Here is a 13955-nt window from a genome sequence, read left to right on the forward strand (position 1 = left end):
TACACCGAAGTCTCAATGCGCTAATATAAAATAATAAAAAAAGAAAAGAAAATCCAACTAAAGATTCTATGCTAACGAACGAAGGACTATAGCAGAAGAACCGTACATTATCGCACCGTTCTCCCGCAATTTAAGACCATTGTCAAACAATGGTTGGCCGGAACATAATTCACAGGTGCCATAATGATGCACGGTATCTATTCTAACTAATATTATAAAAAAGAGAAAGAAAAAACTAATAACATATAGTATAAAGGTGTGATTTTAATTTAGTTTTGAATATATCCAAGGATGTCGCATTTCTCACATCTGTAGGTAAACTATTACAAAGAGTAGGTGCTGCTATTTGAAATGATCTTGCTCCGTTAGTCTTCAAGCGACAAGATGGAATGTGCAGAAGAGTTGAGTCGATTGTAGATCTAAGTCGTCTATTTCAAAAAAAGCATATTGATTAATTTACTGTTATATAGGCCTACAATTCGATACAGAAAATAAAAAAATAAATAAGGAAATGTACATAAAAATACATGATCATACAATTAAGAACATAATTATTAATTAATAAATAATAAATATGTAACAAAATGACACAATATTGTAATAAAATCACTATTCAATAAGTCATTAAAATATGGACTGTGCATAAAAAAATATAGGTCTATATAGGCCCTATGTATTACGTCTATAAAAACTGTCTGAAACGTTTTTCTGTGGGTGTGCAGGTGGTGGGGGCCTTGTTACTTTAGGCATTGAACTCAGGAGTTGGAAGGTTGTATTTAATAAACATATATTATGTGAAAGAAAACAAAAATAAAGCGACTGACAAGAGCATGCCTAAATAAAAGACAGTGTAGGGTTTCTAATATTTTCAGCCAAATTTATTTTTAAGTGACTGAGCATTAAACCTAGAGATAACTACAACCTTAATTTAATAGCGAATCTGCTTGTTAGTAGTGAATTTAAATAACCGAATAAAAATCTAGCATCCAAATATGTCACTTGTGACACATCCATTAAAATGTTAACAAAAAATGTCGGTGGTCTTTGAGTCAAATGCACTTTGTCGGCCAAATGTTGTTGGAAACGTCCGGCCACGCTGATGTTGACGCCCCCAGAAGCAAAGCAATTTTGAGAGGGTATTTTATGATACCAGTAGCATCTTACAATTATGTCATTTTGAAGGCGTTACTCTCTCCATGTGTTGTATTTATTTGCTTTAAAAAAAAAAAAAATCATCATAGGGCCTAATGATTACGATGATGATGATGATGATGATGATGATAATGATGATGATGATAATAATAGGCCCATAATCGGTATCTTTTTTTTTTTTTTTAATCCTTCATAAAAAATACATTAGCAGCAAAAAGCTGAATTGAAGTACTGTATTTTGTACAAAAGGTAAACAAGAACGAAAAAAAAAAAAATCAAAAAGCAAAAACACATCACATTAAGACAATACAAAAGCAAACCCAAACCATCAGTTCAAAAGTTCACTACGTTACAATTGCACAATTAATTTATTTTTCTATTAATTTCATTAGATAAGTGATGGGGCTATTAGATAAGTGATGATGATGATGAAATGAAGATGATGCAGATCATAATGATGATGATGAGGCTCGAAGTGATGATGAAAATGATCAGGAGGATCTTTAAAATTATATCGGCTTATCTATAAATATATTTACATTTTTGTATAAAATTACATAAACTTGAATACTGCACCGTACTAAACATTTTGTCATAGCTGTCAGCGCGCCCCCTATATTATGATACATACAGTACGTTCTTGTTGGTTCTTGGTTGGACCGGTAAGTTTATCATACTAATAACAGATCTAAGATTATCCTTAAAATTCGAAGCCAAAGGCAAACACGCGTGTACTAAAATGATACAGACTAGAAGCCAACTGAAATGTGCAACAAATGCGTATGCCTACTATGAAACTGCAACGCGGTCTATACATTTTACCGTCGATGCTGGGGCCTAGCCAATAACCAGGGCCTAGGCCTCTAGGCTAGACTGACGAATTTCATTTCCAGGAGACGATTGGGCCCGGACGATCGTGCCCATTAGGGCCATTTTCAGACAATCGGGCCCAATTTTGAAAGTGGGCCTGATCCCCGCTAAAGAGTGCCATTTTCGGCCATCTAGATGTGCCATAATCATAATTTTTCTTAGTATAGATCCTCCATCTCTGAAAGTCTCTTTCTGAGCCCCTCTATTTCAAATTCCTGGATCCGACACTGGGTAAAGTACTGCACTGTTAGTGTTAGGGCCTGCCCACCATGCTTTTATTTGATTATTATATATCAAATTTTTATTCTATTTTATTCAGAGTGGACTAAGTTTTGGCCATCATGTCGGACCATGGATTTGCAGAGCTTGTTGGTCAGCACCACCATGATCAAGATAGTGACCATTTCACGCAGTATGCACATCAAGCTGCTCTTAATGCTGACTCCCTTTTGGACCATTACAGCAAAATGGACATTGAGTCCACACCTGGCAGTGTTCGTAACAGTGGCATTATCTGCACAATTGGTGAGTAGGCCTACTTCTTCATCATCTTCTCAAATGTGTTCCCTTTTGGACGTCTCTGGAGTTGTGAAACAGCCTGGGGGTGCGAAGGTTGAGAATGTGTGCAGATTATATTTAATAACCCATAACTCGCAGCTTCACTGTGCTGAATTACATATGCATGTGGTCCGTGACTACTGTGCAACAATAGAAAGGTGCTTGCAGTACTTCACAATCATTCCACGACAGTGGCTGAACCATATCATCTGGTTAACCCCCTACTCTTCCAAAAGATACAAAGTGTGCACAAGCCAGATGTGTGCAGTGGATATACTGGTTTAAGTCCCTATCCAAGAAGTCTTAAGGTTTTACCAACCAAACCCTGTGCGGGGAGTGGCTTAAACAGCGCCGATGTTAATGCAGCGCTGTAGTAGGCGGTGCCCCTGCCTTGCTGTTTTCGGCCACTCGACTCAACACAAGTCATTATTTTTGTTTGTTTTTTTTTAGGCCCAGCATCTAAAGATCCAGCCATCCTAGAAAACATGATCAAAGCTGGAATGAACATCGCTCGACTTAACTTTTCACATGGAACTCATGAGGTATAAGGCTCTGTCCACACCATAAAATTTTATGGGACAATTAAATGTGAATTGGCTCTACAGTATATTGGTATTATGTGACATCATCATCATGCCTAAATAGGGATGTGATATGACATCATTATGTTCATGGGAAATTCCCTGAGGCTATGTTCTCACACGGCAGTTAACAGTTAGCAGGATCCGGATTCTACTAACCATTAGCTGCTGTGCGTCCATGCGAGAAAATCCCGATCCGGATACCAACAATATGATGATCGAATCACTGGCTAATAAGAAACTGGAAATTGTAAACGCGTATGTGTGATTGGTTGATCATAGAAACGCCCTCAACTTGCTAACCAATAGCGCTTGCTAACCGTTAGCGGTATCCGGATACTGCTAACGGTTAGCACTAACCGATCAGGCGTTCTCACGCAGGTGCTAACGGTTAGCTTCCGATCCAGATACTAGGGCTTTTGTGAGAACCGGGCTTGAGAGTCTATAGTGCAACCTTTGCTTTAATTTTGAACCAAGACCAAATAAATTTAATTGCTAGTTTCATGTCCCCACCCTCATCAGATTTTGGAGCCTCATGAAAAAATTTACTATTTGCTATTTTTTCGAAAAAAACATTCATTTTTCCATGGACAGTAAAAATAATGACTGTCTCAAACGAATGATGGCAAGCCTAAGAAGAGGTTGGAACATAAATGGCAGAAATACATTACAAAGATTCATTTTACTGCTTTTATACAAAAAAAAAAATAAATACTATTTACCAGCCTGTTAACCATTAGTATATAGGATAGTAAACACCAAATAATAAATACCCTCACCTCAAAAAATAATTTCAAATCCTGGACTTGAATCTAACAATTAAAATTTATTTGGCCTTAAAACTACCCAGCTAATAATTTTACTTTAAAATAATGTTATATAATGTTGCAGTTAGGTTTAAAAAACTTATTTTGTAGAACCATACCGTAAATATGTTTAACACAATTTCTTTCAACAATGTTATGTCATTATAATAGCCTCAAACTACTTTTTGATTATTTGACAATTCACTAGCCTCCAGCTACTCAGCTATTTTTTCTGGAACTTATTGGCATCTTTGAGTACTAACAATAAAAATTATTGACATACACACTGTAAGTAACATTGATTATTGACTTATGCTTCATATCAGTACATTGCTAGTTGATCAAATTGCCAAATTCTTTAATCTTTAATTATATTCTCTCTTATTAGTTTGTCATGCATAATTACAATTTACAATATTTGATTACATTATTAGTTCAACTATAATTGACCTCTAATATTGCACTTTCTGTAGGAGTAGTGGCCTATCTGAAATGGGGATCCTAATGGGGCAGGGGTACGATGGCGAAGGGGTTCTTGATGATTAAGTGAGGGGGAGAAGTACCATGAATTAAAATAAAAAAAATATCAGGTTAAAAATTAATGTTTACTTAACAAAATAAAAACTTACACATAAAAGAAATTATGAAAGTAGTGTGTTGCCTGTGTGCAGAGATGTCAAATGTACACAATACAGTAGGTTAAGTATACAAATAAGAATCTTCATGTTTTCCATAGCCCTACTTAATATATTATAACCATATATCCACAATTTATACTTTGTGCAAAAATCAATGTTTGTATTACAGTTTTAACTGAAAAATTATAATGTGTGTCAAGTGATCAGTTCATGACCCCTACCCCCTCCCTCAATTCCTTATTGAAATTGCAGATCAATGAGGAATTTTTGTTTTATAAGAATATCTATTGTTTTTAAGGTATTGTTGTTTTGCAAATTCTTTTTTATTTTTATTTTTAGTATCATGACAGTGTTATAAACAACATCAAAGAAGCAAGGTCTAGATTTGCCTTTTCAAGGAATGTGGGAATTGCATTGGATACCAAAGGACCAGAGATCAGAACTGGCCTTTTAAAGGGAGTAAGTACTGTACTGTTTAACATTCATGTATCATTTATAGTTGTTGATACCACATGCCCCCGCGATATTTTTGTGTTTTATGCGCCTGAAAATAACCTCTGAGGTTTATATTTTTCTCTCTTTCTTTCTTTTTCTTACCTTTCAAAATGGGGGAACAGGCGGGCCAGCCTGCCCTCCCCCTTCCTTAACATCTGTCCCTGCTGCCATTATCATTATCAATGCCATAATCATCATTATTCAATGTCATCACCATAATTATTGTTATATCATAATATCATCCAAAGGTTTACAAGACATCAAATTAAGTAAGAGCAACTAAAACTAAAATCCCAAATTAAAAGAGTTTAAATTAATCCATTCTTTCCTGCTCCCNNNNGAGTGAGGGGGGGGGGGGGGGAGGGGCGAAATGTGGGACCGATCGAGTTAATACTACCCTAGGGTGTCTGAAGGCATTCCCTTGCGATATTTTTGTTTTTTATGCGACTGAAAATAACCTCTGAGGTGTTTTGGGCGATCAGTATTTTATTTTTCTTTCTTTCTTTCTTTTTCTTGCCTTCCAAAATCGGGGATGGGTTGGGGGGCCCGGCCTGGCTGCCATTATCATTATCAATATCATAATCATCATCATTCAATGTCATCACCATAATTATTGTTATATCATCATCATTATCATCATAGTCATAATTAAACAAAACAGATGGTCACAAGAAATCAAATTGAGTAAGAGCAACTAAAACTAAAAACCCAAATCAAAAGAGCTTAAATTAATCCATTCTTTCCCCCTCCCTCTCTCCCTCCCTCCCGTAGTATTTCAGTATTGTTAAATCATTTATTTTATGGATGTTGTGCTTTTGCCTTTGTTGTAACTGTACAGTATGCCAGTTCAAATTACATTCCTGTTTATATGAAAGAACAATAAAGAATTACTGTGAACAATTCATATGTTGTCCCTACCCACTATATAATACTGTACATAATTTTACCCCTTATTTTCTAAAACAATACAAAATATAATGTTGGAAAAATGCTGAACGTTTTGCAATTACGTAAGAAATTATAATCCAGTTCAGCTTTGATGAAGGGTAAAGATATCTTCTTGTATATTTTGTGTAAACAAATAAGCAGATCTTGATAATGCACCCAAACAGACGTAAATTGATGAAAATCACAACACATTTTAAGAAAAGAACTAAGGATTTAATCGTAAACATCATTGTTGTATTCTTGAAGGGTGGCTCTGCAGAAGTTGAGCTGAAAGCTGGAAACAAGATCCGCCTGTCGTTCAATGATGCGCACGCCGAGAGTGGAACGGAGGAATGCATCTTTGTTGATTACAAGAACATGCCAAAGATCTTGGATACTGGTTCAGTGGTGTACATTGATGATGGCCTTTTATCGCTTCAAGTTGATAATATAGATGATGGTGAATAGTATTTACTGTTATTATTTCTCTAATCAAATATTCATGAAATTTTTTTGAAAAGTTTTTATATAAAATATATATTTTCTTGATTACTGTATAATATTTTTTTAGTAAATGCCAGTATTATTGCATTAATTTTAATTTTAAGGTGTTAGTTACCATTTCCTAACATCTGCAATACTTCTGTGTCTGTAGATCTGAAATTCATAGACTGTACCATTATCAATGGGGGAAGTCTTGGAAGCCGCAAAGGTGTGAACCTACCTGGAGCTAATGTTGATCTTCCAGCTTTGTCTGAAAAGGATAAAGCTGATATAACTTTTGGAGTCAAGCATGGAGTAAGTACACATTTGTAAAAGTACCTGCTTCATAATTGTATTTTCAAAACCGACCCTTGGAGGAGTGGGTATATGTCCTATTGTAAGTGTACGTAAACTTGCATGTTTTTGGGACATTCACATATCGACTATTAAATAACATTTTCTGATTGGTCAGTTATTAAGTTCGATTAAAGTTCCATGTAGTTTTAATTTGTTAGTGTATTTTTGTATGTCCTTTGCAACAAGGGGAAAAAAGTCATTAAAGTTCCATGTTGTTTTAATTTGTTAGTGTATTTTTGTATGTCCTTTACAACAAGGGGAAAAAAGTCATAGCAGCTTTTTTGTACATTTATGACATTAAAGTTTAGAAGTGGCATAAAATTTGTGAGTGATGGGTAACGTTTGTTCTTTAGGCCTAACATATACATTTTATTAATGATGAAAATAAGGATTGTAATAATAATGATAATAGTTTGATAGCTTTAATAATCATATAAAAAATGTTCACAAATATTTAAAAATTGTAAGTACAGATACACCAGATTTCAACCTCATAATAGTGGCAATTGTTTGATCTCCTGCATTCCGACAGGTCGATATGGTGTTTGCATCATTTATTCGAAAGAAGGAAGACGTAGTTGCCGTTCGTAACTGCCTCGGAGAAGCTGGGAAGAACATACTTATTATAAGCAAGATTGAAAACCAAGAAGGATTACAAAAGTTAGTATAAATATCATAAACTGCCTCTCACAAACCAACATTACACCGTTGAATGATCCATTTAGCAACACTGATCATTGGGCAGTTGAAATCTTATCATTTGTGACCTGACTCTGGCAAAGTGCAGCGTGTACAGAATGCCTGTTCGAATTTCAAACTCCATTCTTTTCAAATTCTAATGGGGCGCCCCCTGTGTTGTGGTAGTACTGCATTTTTCGTTTCATTGCGTGCATGCAAAATCAGGATAGTCCGATCTCTTTCTATAAAGCCAGGCACAGACTGCATCACTCAACGTAAGGTTGGACCATCTGTTTGAGCGTTTAATGATGCGAAACCTTTTGGTGATTATCGATGGCAGTCATTAAAAATGATCGGTGAAGCATGCCTCATAATGTTGCGGTCTCCACTAACACATGTAGGTCGGCTGTCAATACATCAATCAATACAGACACTGTGTGCCCAGTTTAAGTGTACAAATGTTGTCAGAAACACATTTTATCAATTATCTATCATCAGGTTTTACCAACACCAAATTATGTGAGCTTCAGCTTTATGAAACTGTTTACAGGGGCATAGGCTGGTTTCGGCTGGGGGATGGGAGTACGAAACGGCCTGGTAGTGCGAAATTTAAGAATACAGAAGTTAATCCCTATTACAATGATTTTAATGGCCATTTTATTAGTATTTTGACCCACACTTAGTAGATGTAATTTGCTGCATTCCCTCTTCCCCAGCCTGCATGGTTCAGTTTTTTTTTTACTACTATGTGGTTACAATAATTGAGGGGTTTTTTATCGCTATAGTTTTGATGAAATACTGGAAGTGACTGATGGCATAATGGTTGCTAGGGGAGATCTTGGAATTGAAATCAAACCTGAGTTGGTGTTCTTAGCTCAAAAGAAGATGATCAGTCTGTGTAACAGAGTTGGAAAACCAGTCATTTGTGCAACTCAGGTACAATTATAAAATACTATATATACTGTAGTTTGCGTGTAAAACTAAGTACTCATCCAATACCAGTGGCGGCACTAGGATTTCCCTGATGGCAGGGCAACGACTCCGACAGGCAGCGCATGGTCGTGTAGTGGCCTGAGGCGGAGGGGAGGGTTTAGGAAGGGGGTGTCCCCTCGCAAGTGAGAAAATAAAAAAAAAAATAATAAGCTGCTAGAAGCTCATACAAGGAACCTTGACCTAAGGATTGTGTTTTTTGTATCTCATTGGTGATTAATTTATTTAGGCCTATCCGATTTAGACCAACATTTGATATAAACTTTTAAAAATATTTTCCCGATGAATCTCTACTTACTTCCCTGATGTGGGGACCAAAGCCTCCTGATGTTGCTGTTGCTGTTGTTGCTTGCTGTTGTCGCTTCAGCTTTGTTGTTGCTGTTACTTTTTGCTGTTGCTGCTGTTGTTGTTGTTGCTGATTTTACTGTTGTTTTTGTTCTTGGTTTTGTTGTTTTTACTGCTGCTGTTAGTGTTCGTATTGTTGCAGTTGTTGCTGATACTGCTGCTGCTGTATCTGTTGTTATTCTTATTACTGTGTTATTGTTGTTATAGATGTTGGAAAGCATGGTTAAAAATCCACGCCCCACCAGAGCCGAGACCAGTGATGTTGCTAATGCTGTTTTGGATGGATGTGACTGCGTCATGTTGTCAGGGGAAACAGCAAAAGGGAAATATCCTTTGGAAGCAGTCAAGATGATGCACTCGGTATGATGTTGCGAATTTGTAATCTTAAATAATTATTATTCAAAGCATTTTGAAAGTGCTCGAAAGCTTGACGTCCATACAAGCGCTACATGCTATCACTGACAACGCACTACAACTAATGCAATGGTACAGACTGTAGTTATAGAAACCAGGCTTTCTATATCATTGATATAATTTTATTACGATCTTCACAATCCATTTTTTAGACTTTGCAATCGGTCATACTGGGATCATTGCCTTCAATAAAGCATTTTCTCTGAGAATTGTAATTTGTATTTTTATTACATATACAAATTTACATGAAAAATTAAAGTTCTTTAAACAAAGGACAGAATATGTAAGCACCAAGAAGGGTTTCAATATATAATTCTTTGTTATATTTTTTTCCCACAATTTTCATATTTATTTTCATGTAATATTGTGTTGCTTAAAATTTCAATATATAACATACATTTCCTACACTTACTTAAATTTGTGATTAACAAAATATTGTCATTTTCCTGTAATTAAATAATTTATACATTTCTGATAAGTTTAATATTCTGATATTCTGTGGGGTTTTTAAACATATTTTTATTAGTATTTAAAATAGATTTCCTATTATCCTATTACTATGTTGTTGTTTTTTTTTTCAGGTTGCTCGCGAGGCAGAAGCGGCAATGTTCCATAAGCAGACGTACGAGGAGCGCATCCATGAAGTTGCTGTTCCCACCGATCCGGCCGAAACCATTGCGCTGGCAGCAGTCGGAGCATCTTTCAAATGCCAGGCCGGTGCCATCATTGTTCTCACTGAGACTGGAAGGTGATTCAAATGAACATTGTCTTTCCCTGTTGATTATTATAATTCTAATCTAATCAATACATTAGCATTGTATTTATCATTGATATTATCACCATCATCATCATCTATCATCAGCATCATTATCTTCATATCAGTACCATCATCAGAATCATCTTTTTCACCACCATCATCAGCATTATCATTTTCATAATCCAAATCTTTATCATCATTATCGTCAAGCATTATCATCATCATCATTTTCATTATCACATACAGTAGTACTATCATCAAGACCATTCATCATCCCTATCATTACTTATCATTAATGATCACTATGACCATCAACATCCTAATCATGTATTATCACCATCATAATCATCATTGAGATTAATTGATCTTGCATTTGATTGACAGGTCTGCTCATCTCATCTCTCGCTACCGACCAGTTGCTCCAGTTTTGACTGTGTGTCGTGATCAGAAGGTTTTGCGGCAGACCCACTTGTGGCGCGGATGTTTTCCAGTCTTTTATTCGAAGCCTGAAGGAGACAAAAATTGGCAGGATGACCTGGAGGACCACTTCACGTATGCAATCCAGGTTGCTAAGAAACGTGGCTTTATATCGGATGGTTCAACCGTTATCTGCATATCGGGTTGGCGCAAAGGTCAAGGATTTACCAACACCATCAGAATAATCCAAATCTAAGTCAAAGCTGAAAATTAAGGATGAAAAAAACTTGTCTTGCCCAGGTTGTCGGATCAAAAACCTGAAAATCTAGGGTATTTTTTTTTGGTGAAAATATATTTGTTATCAAGGAGCTCAAAATACTAATATTTAAGCAGGGCTGGTAGAACGTTTTTCAAAGTGGGGGGTCCCCCACTCTTTTCTTGCATTTCTTTCCGATCATACAAAAATCTGCATAGACATTATGCATTTTGTCCCAAAAAGTGGGGGGCCCGTTCCCCCAGCCATGTTAACAGGCTTATTTCAGGTCCATGACCAAGGAGTGGGTGGGCAGGATCGGAGCCCCAATGGAACCACATTTCCAGACATCTATATACAAAAAATTCTTGTGTAGGACCACCTCCTTCCCTAGTACACAGGTCAGTTTCATTCAGTTTTCAAATTGATGCCGCCGTAATACTAACAGATGTACAGTATGTTTACTAACTATGTACTGTATGAGCAAGAATTTCATAATCAGTATATTTTATACACATACAAAAACTGAAATAAATATATAATGATTTAATATAGAAAAATATATCATGTAAAATTTGCAATTTATTATTACTGAAATGTTAGAGCACTTTCTTGAGGTTTACTGATCTTTGGTATACTTATTATGTATTACATTTGTATCATTCCTCATTTGGACCATGCTACTATCATTGAAAGCGACAGTTGGTGAACTAGCTAATAATTGGCTGAAGGGTTAGCTTTCTGCCTAAAAATTAGATACCAGGTTTTCCATTAATTAACAATCTGTAAGTCAAATTTTATCTAATTCAAACAATATTTCAATGGCATTTTGGATTCAACTTAGGCAAGATCAACTGTAATACTGTAGTTAATGTATAAAAAAAATGAATACATGAATACAAATTAATACATATCCATTTACTGTACCTTTAGATGCATTGCATGACAAGGGCGATATAGTGCAGAAAAACATTTGTTCAGAAGTATCTAGTCTTTCATTATTAGGCTTTGAGTGTTACAGGATACAGTCAAGCTATCAGCGAGACCAATTTTGAGCTGTGGACGGCACCAGATTTTTCCCAACAAGAGGCCCTAGTTTCCTGACAGTGGGGTCTAATATCACCGATGAGAGTTTCCACTCCAGTTATTCCATTGTTTGAGCAAATTTTAAAAACGGGCACCTGTAGATGCCCAGTAATGGCACTCAGAGAGTGTAAAGATGCATTTTCAAAGCAGTGTTCGATGATTGATTGGCTTCTTCCCCAATGGGGCGGGGGATGTGGAGTGTTCCCCTGAATTTCCGCTGGCACCTCCACTGGGTTAGACCCTTGAGCTATTCTGTTTTGGCATGTTATGAATGTATGTATAGTGTAAAGGTATTAAAGGTATTGTAAATCGAATTTAACTTGTGAATCTTAACATTCCATTTTTATATAAATCAATCAATCATTCAATCAAGTCAGAATTTATTTAAATAATGTTAAATGATTGTTATAATTAGACAGATATGTAAACAACTCATTTATAGGCACAATGATAGCTACAAATTCACCAGCACCATAATTTTCTATATTGTTTTTTATTAAACTCTGCTCTCTATAGATGCCTGCAATACAATCGATGCAATAGCCTATTTAAAATGTGTTAGAGTAACCCTGCGCCTATCTTGATATTCGATGCAGCTGTCACTATTTTCAAATTTATCCTTGTGAATGTAAATAATTTATAATTGATTTAATTTTTATAATCATGACATTTTAAAAATTGACTTCCATATACAGTATTGAGGTTTTAGTCTTACTAACCTGAAAAAGGGACAGTACCTCATGGTGCATTACTTACGTTCATAATTAATCTTAAGGTATTAGGCATTATTATATTAAAATATAAAATTGAAATACATAGTGACAAGATAGACAATGAAGCAAAATTTGTCAGAATGTTTTCTTTTTGTGTTTTTTAATTCTTAAATATTCGAAACGAGTTTGTTTCGTTTGGGGATCTTTCTCAGTTAATTTACTCATGATTACCTCATCCCCAAGCAAAGTAGAGCTGAGGGAGGCACAGAGTTTCAAGGCAACAGTACTTTAAGTATGCTGCAGCGATATTTGAAGTGACTAAGATGGACCTCTTTATTAGTCTGTAAATGATTACCTATTGTGCTAACAATACATTATTTATCTGTGTTAGCTGACCGAACAGTGGTTGATATATTTTAAATTTCAATTTATAGAATATTTAAAATATTTCAGTATTTTAAATGTCAAATTGTCAAAGTGTGCGAGTTTAACATAACAAGTATTTTACTGTATATCAAACTAATTCTGACTTTTGTCTCCAAATTTTAAAAATTTCATTTTATATGTCTATCTTTTTGTGGAAGTTAGGTCCTCACTCGATAACGATTTACCAACATGGTTGGGGCTGAGGTGAGAAAATTTGAAGAAATAGTACCTATAGATGAACCAGGAACCAATATTTTTTAACTCATTATTAAACGTATTGAACAAAACATTGAAGTCTTCATTTGAATAAAAAAAAACGTTGTATCATCGGCGAAGGATACCAACTGGAGTGTGTCACTAATTCTACTCAAGTCGTTGACATATATTAAGTAACGGCCCCAAGACCGACCCTTGTGGCACCCCACAAGTTATATCCCTCGTCGATGATTTACATGATCCAACAGAAACAAATTGTTTACGATTTTTCAAATAACGTATAAACCATTTTAAAGCAATACCTCCGATACCATATCTGAAAAGTTTGGAAATTAAAATTTCGTGGTTAAAAACATCAAAAGCTTTTGATAGATCTAAGAATAAACTTAATTGAAATCGTTTATTTTCAAATGATTTAATAATGTTATTAACGAGTTCAAATATTGCATCACAAGTTGAGTGATTCTGACGAAACCCATATTGATGGTCATTTAAGATGTTAAATTGATTAAAATAGTTAAATAGTCTTTTATGCATAAGTTTTTCTAGTATTTTTGAAAAGATAGGTAGTATGGATATTGGTCTATAATTTGATAGTGTATCAGTGTCGCCTTTCTTAAATACGGAATAACTTTAGCCATTTTTAAAGTATTTGGAATTGTACCAAATGAAAAAGATGAGTTAATGGCGAATGTTAGTTTTTTAATGATGATTGGAGATACAAATTTTAGGGTCCTAGGAGATAAGTGGTGATGCCTAGCACCTTTATTAGTATCAATATCATTAATTACTG

The 13955-nt window shown here is 35.2% G+C and overlaps 1 protein-coding gene across 3 annotated transcripts; it reads left to right on the forward strand.

Moving 5' to 3' along the window:
• Nucleotides 1-1769: 1769 nt before the first annotated feature.
• LOC117104045 (pyruvate kinase PKM-like) lies at nucleotides 1770-13701 on the forward strand. 3 transcript variants are annotated; one of them, XM_033244698.1, is made up of 11 exons: nucleotides 1770-1814; nucleotides 2342-2547; nucleotides 3031-3122; nucleotides 4945-5064; nucleotides 6295-6487; nucleotides 6683-6825; nucleotides 7400-7527; nucleotides 8331-8481; nucleotides 9088-9240; nucleotides 9876-10042; nucleotides 10436-13701. In XM_033244698.1, exons 2-11 carry the CDS (start codon nucleotides 2364-2366, stop codon nucleotides 10722-10724), a joined length of 1620 nt encoding a protein of 539 aa, XP_033100589.1. In that variant the 5' UTR covers nucleotides 1770-1814; nucleotides 2342-2363; the 3' UTR covers nucleotides 10725-13701. The 3 variants fall into 3 exon arrangements, with proteins under 3 accessions (XP_033100589.1, XP_033100590.1, XP_033100591.1); XM_033244699.1 differs by having other exon boundaries at nucleotides 1809-1932; XM_033244700.1 differs by lacking the exon at nucleotides 1770-1814 and adding an exon at nucleotides 1940-1959.
• Nucleotides 13702-13955: the final 254 nt, after the last annotated feature.

Source organism: Anneissia japonica, unplaced genomic scaffold, assembly GCF_011630105.1.
Source record: "Anneissia japonica isolate Jap-2015-1 unplaced genomic scaffold, ASM1163010v1 scaffold287778_len1315358_cov176, whole genome shotgun sequence".
In the NCBI taxonomy this organism is placed as follows: Eukaryota; Metazoa; Echinodermata; class Crinoidea; order Comatulida; family Comatulidae; genus Anneissia; species Anneissia japonica.